The 10,656-nt window shown below is 37.9% G+C and overlaps 2 protein-coding genes across 4 annotated transcripts; both read right to left on the bottom strand.

Moving 5' to 3' along the window:
• Positions 1-1,301: 1,301 nt before the first annotated feature.
• Positions 1,302-4,693, bottom strand: antkmt (adenine nucleotide translocase lysine methyltransferase). 3 transcript variants are annotated; one of them, XM_026165321.2, is made up of 7 exons: positions 4,535-4,592; positions 4,321-4,428; positions 3,235-3,398; positions 3,042-3,146; positions 2,826-2,966; positions 2,495-2,545; positions 1,302-2,296 (listed from the first exon to the last, which is right to left on the bottom strand). In XM_026165321.2, exons 3-7 carry the CDS (start codon positions 3,394-3,396, stop codon positions 2,090-2,092), a joined length of 666 nt encoding a protein of 221 aa, XP_026021106.2. In that variant the 5' UTR covers positions 3,397-3,398; positions 4,321-4,428; positions 4,535-4,592; the 3' UTR covers positions 1,302-2,089. The 3 variants fall into 3 exon arrangements, with proteins under 3 accessions (XP_026021106.2, XP_026021107.2, XP_026021105.2); XM_026165322.2 differs by having other exon boundaries at positions 4,321-4,425; positions 4,535-4,570; XM_026165320.2 differs by lacking the exon at positions 4,321-4,428 and having other exon boundaries at positions 4,535-4,693.
• A 227-nt stretch (positions 4,694-4,920) lies between these two features.
• On the bottom strand, positions 4,921-10,442 carry hirip3 (HIRA interacting protein 3). The gene is made up of 8 exons (XM_026163709.2): positions 10,284-10,442; positions 9,639-9,759; positions 8,739-8,886; positions 7,794-8,147; positions 7,286-7,428; positions 6,817-6,964; positions 5,729-5,827; positions 4,921-5,345 (listed from the first exon to the last, which is right to left on the bottom strand). Exons 1-8 carry the CDS (start codon positions 10,355-10,357, stop codon positions 5,158-5,160), a joined length of 1,275 nt encoding a protein of 424 aa, XP_026019494.2. The 5' UTR covers positions 10,358-10,442; the 3' UTR covers positions 4,921-5,157.
• Between the last annotated feature and the right edge of the window lie 214 nt (positions 10,443-10,656).

The following is a 10,656-nucleotide window of genomic DNA, read 5'->3' as shown; positions in this document are numbered from 1 at the left end:
ATGAAACGAATGAATTTACTCTAAAAAAAGACCTTCATATGTTTCATGTTGTCATTTCCCCTAAAAAGCCTTATGCAAAATGCTATTATAATACTGTGCTTCTGCTGAAACCTGGCTCGCCCACACAAACATACAAATACAGGAATTTGCCTGGCTTTCAAAGAAGTAAGGTTATATAAACAGGAGAAGGACCATTGATAAAGTTTGCACTATATCTTATATATAACAGATAGTTATTAGCACTTAAAACCCAAGATTGTCATATACAGGAGAATTGTATTCACTATACAGGTAAAGGTGAAAGATTTATAATTTACATAAGAATAGCTATACATGCCACAACCAGACTATTTAACACTATATTGGAAAGTGAGAGGATGTCTGAGGAATGGATGTGTACTGGTACAGATATTCAAGACCAATGGTGAGTACAGAACTGTAATAACTAAATAGGGATAAAGCTGATTAGCCATGCCATTAAGCTATGGAAAAGAGTTGATGGAGCTAGGTTATTTAGAGCAACAGTATAGCTCCATGTCAAGAAAGAGCACTACAAATGCGACTTTTGCTTTGAGTGTTGATGGAGAAGTACAGAGAAGGTCAGAAGGAATGGCATTTTGTCTCTATGGATGTGGGTTAAAAGTGAAAGCACATGATATAGGGTGCCAAGAGAAGAACTGTGGTACTGCATGAGGAAGTCAGGAGTGCCAGGGAAGTATGTGTGGGTGGTGCAGGACACTGAGGACAGGCTGGAGGCTGGAGAGGTGGAGGTATGTTCCGGAATAAAGAAAATTAAAGTGAAATAAAAGCCAGTAGAAGCAAGACAGAACACGTGTCTGAATGACAAGTTGACATACCTCCATTCAACCATCCAAAGCGATGGACAGAGCCCAACAGAGGCAAAGAAGAGACTGCAGGCAGAAGTGGGTGGAGACAAGGGTAAGGGGTGATTTGTGACAGAAGGATAGAAGCAATAGTGAAATTCAAAGTATCAAAGATAATAGCTTTGGTGTATGGTTTGGAGGAAAAGGCACTGACAAAAAAAACTGAAGAAAGAGCTGAAGATTTTATGCTTTTCACTGGAAGCGACCAGGATAGAGCTGAAGTTGAGATGTTTAGTAAGAGTGTTAGAGGCAAGGTTGACATGGAGGAAGACCACAGTGAAGATTGATAGATGTAGTGAAGAAGGACATGCAGACGGTTGATGTGACAGAGGTGGATGCTGGGGATAGAGCAGTAGCATCGTTTGTTTTGGCGACCCCTAAAGTGAGCAGCCGAAAGAAGAACAAAACACTAGAGAATGGAGCAATGTATGATTATTTATAACACAGGATAGATGCATGCATGTATACATAGATAACATTTATAAAGCTTACTGTGTCATACAAGAATACAGCAATGCATATAGTACAACAACTGTGCTGTTGTTACTGCATGGACACTTTGGATACCATGTGCTCAGTTACTTGAAGCCACATTGCACACACAGAACATTTTTGCCAGCACCAAGCACCTTTAATCTACATTCACAGAGCATTTACACTTTTGCTACTTCAGAAAAGCCTGCTGCATTCTGGGATTGAAACACTTCTTTTAAGTCAAATATTACACATACAACAAAGAGTTAAAATAATGGTATCAAAAACAGAACGTTACTTACAGCTCTTTATTATATGGGTGGCAATGCAAACTCCAGAGCAGATAAATATTTAAAAGTCTTCCCTTCTTAGATGACTAACTGACTAATAATTAGCCAGTCTGTCGCAGTGCTAACACAGAGACACAGGCAACCATTCACACTCACACTATGAATTAATTATATTACTTAGTTTTTATAAGTACACCATTATTCAAGCTCTCTGACAGGATTCTCTCTCTGTTTGTGAACACAGTCCCCGGGCCACAGAGGAGTAAAGCAACAGCAGCATGTGTGAAATATCCTGCTGCAGATATTGGAAAAATCTGTCACATTTCAGTGAATGTGATTTATGTCATAAAAGCAGCAAATTAATAAAAGTCCATGTTACAATTGTAGGAGAGCAAAAAAATAAATAAAATAAAAAAAATATATACATATATAGGGCTTTGGTTAGTTCACTGTAAAAGACTCTGTGGCTGTGAGGTTATTTTTGTTGACAGTGTGCTGTCTTTGTTCTTGCACGCTGTATGCCCAAGCTCTGTCCACGCCATGTCCCTCAATTATGCAAGGTTTCCAGTCAGGAAAGGGAAAACGGCCTGCCACCACTAAGGCATCATCAGGCAGCTCGGCCTCTAACTTCTCCTGCAACAACGAAAGCTGCAAACACAAGAGAAAAGCTAAAATTACGGCAATACTTAATAATAATGTTCATAAAAATTATCTAATGCCTGCCAATAATCCACTGTACCACATCTATTTTTATCCTATGTTGGATGAACCCAAAATATTTTTCATTCTTTATTTCCCCATTATAAACAGTTCATAGCTCATGTATATGTTCACAATATTACTCACCACACTAGGAGCCAAAAACACAGTGACATTCTTGCATTTTGTCAAGTCCACCTGTGATGAGATAAAACGAAGGATATAAATAAGTGAACAGCTTTAACAGTAATTTTGTTTCAAGCAAAATAAATCATTAAAAAAAACAAAGCATTTGGCTTTCCTGAAGCATTTAGTTACATAAGTATTAAATGTCACATTAATATGAGGATAAAAAAAACCTTGGAAACGTTCATAAACATGCTTGGTTACTTACAAGAGACTTATTTATTTATTTTTTGTGAAGCAATTCTGCAAATTTGCATGCGAGCATCACTGATACCACACGCAAGTGACAAACCTTCCAGAGGTCTTCTCGTCGATACGATACTTTTCCATGATGCCCTGCTCTCCATGCATAAAATCGGGCCAGGCGAACAAGCCAGGGGTTGAGCTCATAACCGACAGCAGGAATGAAGCCATGCTGATGGGCTTCCAAGACCTTAGGAACACATCGAAGCCCTGTTATTTATCAGTGCAAGTAAAAAAGCAGCCCAAATATGTTGTTTATACTTACTATACGACCATCACCAGATCCTAAATCCACAAGACCTCCCTGTCGACCTCTGAGAAGGGTCATCACATTTTGTACTTGGGCTCTGCTGGCAGGAATGTAGGGAACCTGGGAGAAATTTCAAAGAGCTAAAGTAAAAATGAGTGATGCAAGAGCACTGCTATATAAAAAGTTATTTCAGACAACGTAGACAAACCTGTAGCTTCAAGGGGACTTTTCGGAAGCCAGGCTGGAGGATTCCTGCCCACATGGCATATACAGCAAGCCCAGTGCCAGCGGCTATCTGAGCAACACCCCATCCTCCAATGGGCCTGGACTTCAACTCAGCAATAACCTCATCTGGTGTGTCATCATCCATTCCTCCATGCAGGATTTACATAAACTCAATTAAAAGAACACACTAAAACTCGAAAGCACAACATTGTGAAATATTTCTTCTTTTTGTTCTACCAAACAAATACTTTTTAAAATTATTAGTATTTTGCAATCAGAATTATAATCTGAATGTGCTGTTGTGCCAAACGCATTTTGCTTTTTCAAGGTGTGAACTATAAAATCTCTAAAGGCTCCTCTGTTAATGTGTTTGTTTTATGCTTATTTCATCATTTTTACTTGTGTTATTTCAGTTATTATATTATATGTAATATAGACTAGTGTAAGCTGACAGACAGAAAAAAAAAGGCAGGGGGGAAATAGGAGAAAATATAATAAAAGGACAGAGCTCAAATAGAAATGCACAATGTATTGCTTAGATGAGGATGCAATGACTCAGACAGAGTAGATGGTGTATGGATAAAGAAGAAAATCCCAGCAGCACATCAGTGGACATCATGCTAATTTAAACAAACAGAAGATAATCACCAAACAAACAATTATGATTCAGTGTACTACAAGTCTTAAATGTCTTGGGTGTCCTGCACCGAAGGTTTTCAGAAGGATTCGTTTGTTTTTATTTAGTATTTATTGTTTGAAAGCATTTCTCTCTTTTAAATTGTTATAATATGGCGGAAATCTGTCAGACGCAATGTTTAAACGTTCAGAATGGGTATTACAATACAAACACACCACTTTGTGAAGGCAGTCATCCCAATGTTCCGTAAACACATGTACCGAAACCTCACAGTGTCACAGGAAAGTTTTTAAAGAGATTATTACATGTAACTACATATAAACCTTAAGTGCAAAGTTTTTCTAGGACTTAACAGTCGTACATTTACTGACTTATTTTACATAGATGGTTTAAATAAACAGTCACAGTGAAAATACCAAAAAAAATAAATACATTTTAGGTTATGCTGAGTTTTCGCAAACAGCTGTGATTTTATGCTGTCTGCAGCAGTCTTCGGTCAAATCCACGCCGTCTTTACAGTTTATCAGGTTACGCTGTCTGCTGGGAATAAATATTTATGTAGTATCGGAGGAAATCATTTTGCCGTGCTCCTATATATTCAAAACAGAAAAATCTCAACAATATTGCAATAATTAACGTGAAATACCTTCTTGACCTGTAGAAATGACAACGGTCAAATTACACCGTGGGACCAGTCCGTCTGCGAAATAGTCCGTATAGCGAAGAGTTTACGACAGTTCCGGTGCAGTTACGCTGATAGCTTCCACAGTAACATGTTAATTAAAACCTGTTGTTAATTAAATGACTGGAGTCATTCAAAACTCGTATAACTGCTCATGACTACAGAAGGATCTAGCACGGTTACAGAAGGTGAAAAGTTTATAAATTTATTTCTAAAATAAATTGTCAAATATTGCCTCATTTGAAAATCTCAATAACTTTGCCATCTTTTCTCTGGAATGACATCCCTTTCTTTTGTCTGTCTCACAAACAGTATTTCAGTCATAAAAGTAAATTACTACTCCACATGAATCCATTTTAATCATACTATTTTTATTTGAAATACGATTTAACAAAGATATACAATGGCAGTTAACAAAATGGCATTCACAATATTTTAACACTCAAACACCATTAATATCCTTTTTGATCACTGTTATCGCCATATAAAAAAAAAAACCAGTTAGATTAATTTTGTTATGCTTAGTATCAAAACATTAAAAAACAAACAAACAAATCGAACACTTCCTGGGGGGGAAACCAGACTCATCAGTCACTGTCTGCGTCATCACTGATGATCCCCTGCAGGTTGGCCCATTCTGACATTTTCCTGCGACCTCTGTGGGTATTGTTTTCCTGATCACTGTCTGATTCTGAGTTTAGAGTGCGCTGATATTCAGAGGACGGACAGTCCTGTTGTTTCTGACTTGCTGAGGCTCCCCTGCGTGTAGGTCGACCTTGGAAGAAACCATATTAAAGGTTCTGAATCGCAACATAACTGACGCTACTGTCTACACCACTTCAGTATTCACCACAAGATGAGCATTGTGCATTTCTCCACATAAGCAGGTAATAAACCAAAGCTACAAGGTCTAGGATTCCCATCTAAAAACAAGGAAACGTAAAACTATTCAAGATATTTTTGCAGTTGTTTGCGTATCTGCTCAAAAAATATAGATTTAAATTGTTATTAAAATCATCATTAAATCAGATTAACAATAAGCATAAACAACAATGTCAATTTGTTTTGCGTTAGTTGCATCTTTTGAATCATGGTGTCTACAGCGCTGTATTTGAAACAACTCTGAAGGAGTCATAGTATGACAAGAGAGCTGGTTACCTTGTGTGGTAATGATGTTGTTGACATCAAGAGCAGCCAGTTCTTGAGCTCGCTCTCTCTTCATTCTGACCTTTTTACATTTCTGAATAGTTGGCTGACCTGTGTGGAAGACAATAAGCTTTAGGTCATCAAACTGCGTAATGAAAAAAATTCAAAATTCAAACTGTCAACAATTAATTTTCATGTTTGTTCAATACGGAAACAACTTGGCTACCATGTGATGACCCTGCTGTTGAGGGAAAAAGCCAATGTTGTGACATTTCCTTAAAGCCTCAAAGCCTACGCAAATGTAACCACATAGACTACAAAATAAAACCAGATAGTTTCTATCTGCAGAATCACATGGACTCTAAAAATGTTTTAGAGTTAGAGTATATAAAAAAAAAAGAAGTTCTGTTAAGACGATTTGCCCATGTGGTTCAATTCAAAAATGAGGTTTAGTTTTTTTCAGTTTATGGAGCAAACCTGGGAACTTTTTATATGTTTCTAGAGATAGGGTGTTAACTTTTAGTTTTTTGTTTTGGGGCTCCTCTATCAAGCTCGAAGAAACCCCTGGCAGTGTTTGGTCAGTGGCTAACTTTAAGTATCTATGTGTGCTGTGATTAACGATTGATCGCTGGCAACTATATTAGATAAAACGGCTCACTGACAAATCATCTAATTAGCTAATACACTCAATGCATTTAGGCATGTAGACATGGTCAGGAAGATCTGCTGAAGTTCAAACTGAGCATCAGAATAGGGAAGAAACATGATTTAAATGACTTGTTGTTGGTGTCAGGTGGGCTGGTCTAAGTATTTCAGAAGCTGCTGATCTACTGGGATTTTCCTTCACAACCATCCATAAGGTTTCCAGAGAATTATCCGTGAAAGAGAAAATATCTAGACAGGAAATTCTTTGGGCGAAGAGGACTTATTGATATCAGAGGTCAGAGGAGAATGGCCCGATTGTTTCAAGTTGATAGGAAAACAACGGTAACTCATGGTTTCACTCTTTAGGGTTGGGTAATTGCTAAAGAATCTAAATCTGCAAATAAGCCAGAATGCATTTCTTCATTTTTATTTGACAAAAAAGGGTTCCTACTCACCATGTACACCAAGCTCTTCAAGCTCCTTCTTCAGAACAGCCACCTGGGAGCGGATGGAGCGGCAGTCCTCCAGCAGTTTCTTGTAATTTCTCCTCACGCCGCAGAGGGCAATGTAACGTTTGAGCCTCGCCACTGATTTGTCATCAGACTGCAGGATGAAGCCGAGGAAAAACAAGGTGTGAAAAGAAAAAGATATTTTTAATAGATCTTCATTACAGCCTCACATTATATAGTTTTCAGGGTTATCTCTCTTTTAGTCTAGTTTTGCAGATTTGATTGAAAGCAGCTAAATAAACACAACTATAAAACTTTACTCAGTATTGTGTTTAATTAAAGGATCAGATACATCCAGAAACAAAATAATTCAGGTTCTCCTTTGTAAGATATGAAAGAATGCTTCTGTTGTGTGCACCACCAAGTACAATACAGATTAAATGTGTGTTAAAGTTTAGTTTTGTCTGACTCTCACCTTTGGTCTTCTGGTGCTCTCATCTTTCTTCACACTCTTCTTCATCTTCTTTTTATCAGTCTTATTTTCTTTTTCATCTTCCAAAGAAGGTAGTGATGAATCTGAGTCTGGGTCACTGGTTTTCTTTTCCACTTTTGTATCTTCTGCAACACATCAGTAAATCATAACTTAAGTGGACTAGTACTTGTATAATGCTTTTCTATACTAATTGAGCAGTCAAAGTGCTTTCTTACCACAAAGCTCACTCACCCAATCATAAACAGTCGCTTTTTTCCTACCCCTAAGTGCTTTTAATCTAACGTTTACACACTCACACTCCAATAGATACACTTGGGACCACTCACGGTTCAGCATCTTGCACTGAACCCCACAATTCTGTACAAGCTGGGGAATGAACCACCATTTTTCCAATTAACAGACGATCCCAACTCAGAAACTCCACATATCAAGCAATTAAATATTGTGCCAACAAACGTAATAAATAATTTTTTTTTTTTTGCATGATCACCTTTTTCACTGTCAGAAGACTCGTCACTCTTAATTTTGTCACTCGTTTCTGACTTGCAGTCTCCAACTGATTCGTTTTCTGCATCACTCAGTGGCGTTTTCCTTCCTTCATCTTCACTGCTGGTTCTTGTCTCGACGTTCTTTCTCACCATTTTCTTTGGACTGTCACTGCAGTTGCTTTCCTCACTGAGTTCCTCATCAGAAGACTCGTCACTGTCAATTTGACGATTTTCATTTCTCTTTTGTTGTGATTTTTTCACCTCTGGCTCTTCACCATCAGCTTGAGATTTGGCATTTTCTTCATCATTGCTGCTTTCTTCACTTTCTGTTTTGTTGTCCTCTTGAGCCTCAGATTCTGTCATTATTAACCCACAAAAGGACATAATTGTATAATTTACAAAGAAAATATATTTGAATTGCAATCTTGAAATGGTCAAATACACTTGCCTTTACTTCTACTAGTAAGTAAAAATACTGCATAACCATACAAATCGCTTAAGGCTCTTAATTCATGTTGGCTTGCCCAGTTTTGGCCTCCTGCTGGGTTACAAGTTAGCTAACTTACAATATGACCAAAAAGGAAGTTGATGTTGAAGGCAGACAATTTCAAATGAGATAGAAGAGTCAGTAGCCTAGATCTTTACTGAACACAAGCAGAGGTCTGTGTACCCATTTATCAAAGGATCATTTCTGTTTCCATGTTACATCATTTGTGCCATCATTTTGAAATAAATTGTAAAACAGGGTATTACAAGCTGGCTGCAGGGTATCCTTTCTGCAGGTCTGTAATCAGGACGCACTCGCAAGGTTTGGGTGCTTTAGTTGGACCAAACTGCATGTTAAAAAGCTTCATTTGCTAAACGATGTGCACAAACTGTATATGTCTATAGGCTTTCATTTCCCAGTGTTGTCCTTAGTTAAAATGAATTAGACACTACTGACCTACCTGATGATGAGCTTGAATGATTATTTCGTGATTTCTTTGCCCTGGATTCATCTTCACTCTCACTCATGACCTCATCATTTCCATTTTCTCTCTTCCTTTTGTTCTGGGGCTTCTTAGTCTCTGAGTCACTTTCACTTTCATCATTATCCTATGAGGAAAATCAACAATTATAAAGATGATAACTATGGAACTAAAATGTAAATGTAAAAGACTGATAGACGATTATTTTATGTATTATATATATACATAAATTCTGATCTGCCACAAAATTAAAACAACCTGCAAAACAACAGATAAATCCCTCTCATACTACCAACTATGAGACAGGACCTCTGTTACACAGGGCTATTCTGTTGCGTCTTGCACGTGGATGCTGGGATTGCTTTTGATCCTGTAGATTGCAGAAGTGATGCTCTCTGTATGGGCTTGTTTCAGTGCATATGGGTGCTTCCCAAAGGGTTGATTCTATTCTGGACGTCCGCTACATCGATGTGAACATGAAACGCGAGTCTGATTCTTCTGCCAAAGTGTGGGCAGGATCTTTTATATTTGCACACACATGATTTCATTTTGAATTTCACTGAATCCGTGTTTTTTGAATGTGGCACAGCTCAAAAATTAAGCAAATGCTTGATCATCTCTGCTTGATGGAATCAGGATATGAGGAGTTTGAAGGTAGCCAAGTTTGAGGGATTGTACTACTAGAGAAGGGCTCTGCAGTTGGAGAGAGCTGTTGCCATTGGGAGATGGAGTAATGTTTACATGAATGATAAATGTCAAAATAAAAGCCACATGAGGACCTAAGGTTTCTCAGCAGAAGTTTGCACTGTCTGTGAACGCTTTAATGATGTGGCTGATCAGTGTATATCATTATCTATACGGAAAAGCAAAAACAGGTACCTGCATTTTCATCAGTTCCTCTTGCACCACCTGTTTCATGAAAGTTTTTACTTCTGGACTTAATGAGTCACATTTGTTGTGTGCCTGATATCTCTTTTTTAAAATTCCCAAGGTCAGCGTGCTGGAATAAAACAGCAGAAAGATTACATCTGTGAGTGGCAGGAAGGCTCTCATTTACAGTAACTGTCACATTTGAGGTTTAGGCTTTTGAACACACTGAAAAATACATCTAAAAACGGGAACATCCTTCATAACAGCCTGGCACTAATCGATGCCTGCGAGAGAAGCTACTTGCACTTTTTGCAAAACTATAATATTTAGGTTTTAAAAACCCAAAATGTCACTGAAAGATCGATACGCTAGCATCAGAAAACGTCTGGAAGGAATGAAATCAATAATAAACAGAGAACTCGTTAATATAATACTTTTAAAATATGTCCCATCTTCTCAGTCGTAAATGGCACATTTGGGGTTGATTTTTACTTTTAGAACGGACAACATGCTGCTGGCTGGAGTATTCAAACAACTCAGCTACATTAACCGAATCGCATTGATTTCAGTTTAAGTAACCGAATGCTAACTAAAAACGTTAGGCCCATGTCGTTTATTGTTAGCACAAACACGTCTTTAATGCTTCCACTGTACCTTAGGTCTGCCTCGCCACGGAGTTGACCACACACGAACCTGCGGATACCTGCTGCCTCCTTCTCCGACACCATCCTAACACACGCTGGAAGATTCTTTTTGGCGGCGACTCCGGGACCTCCGCGCGTAATGGGAAGTGACGTCAGATACACCACGCCCCTTCAGTGTAGTAAACAATTGAGAGAACCACAAAAAAGTTTCGTACCAGTGTTGTGTTTTGTTAGTTTTATTTCTAAGTTTTATTTTTATATTTCATTTGGACTTTTTAAAAAAAAATTCAGTTTATTTGCAGTTAGTTCCTGGAGTGTTTTTGCTCGTTTCAGTTTAGTTATTGTTTCGAAAATGTTTAGTTTTATATAGTTTTTATTAGTTT

This window comes from Astatotilapia calliptera, chromosome 4 (assembly GCF_964374335.1).
Source record: "Astatotilapia calliptera chromosome 4, fAstCal68.1, whole genome shotgun sequence".
Taxonomy (NCBI): domain Eukaryota; kingdom Metazoa; phylum Chordata; class Actinopteri; order Cichliformes; family Cichlidae; genus Astatotilapia; species Astatotilapia calliptera.
This window is presented reverse-complemented; position numbering and strand designations above follow the sequence as displayed.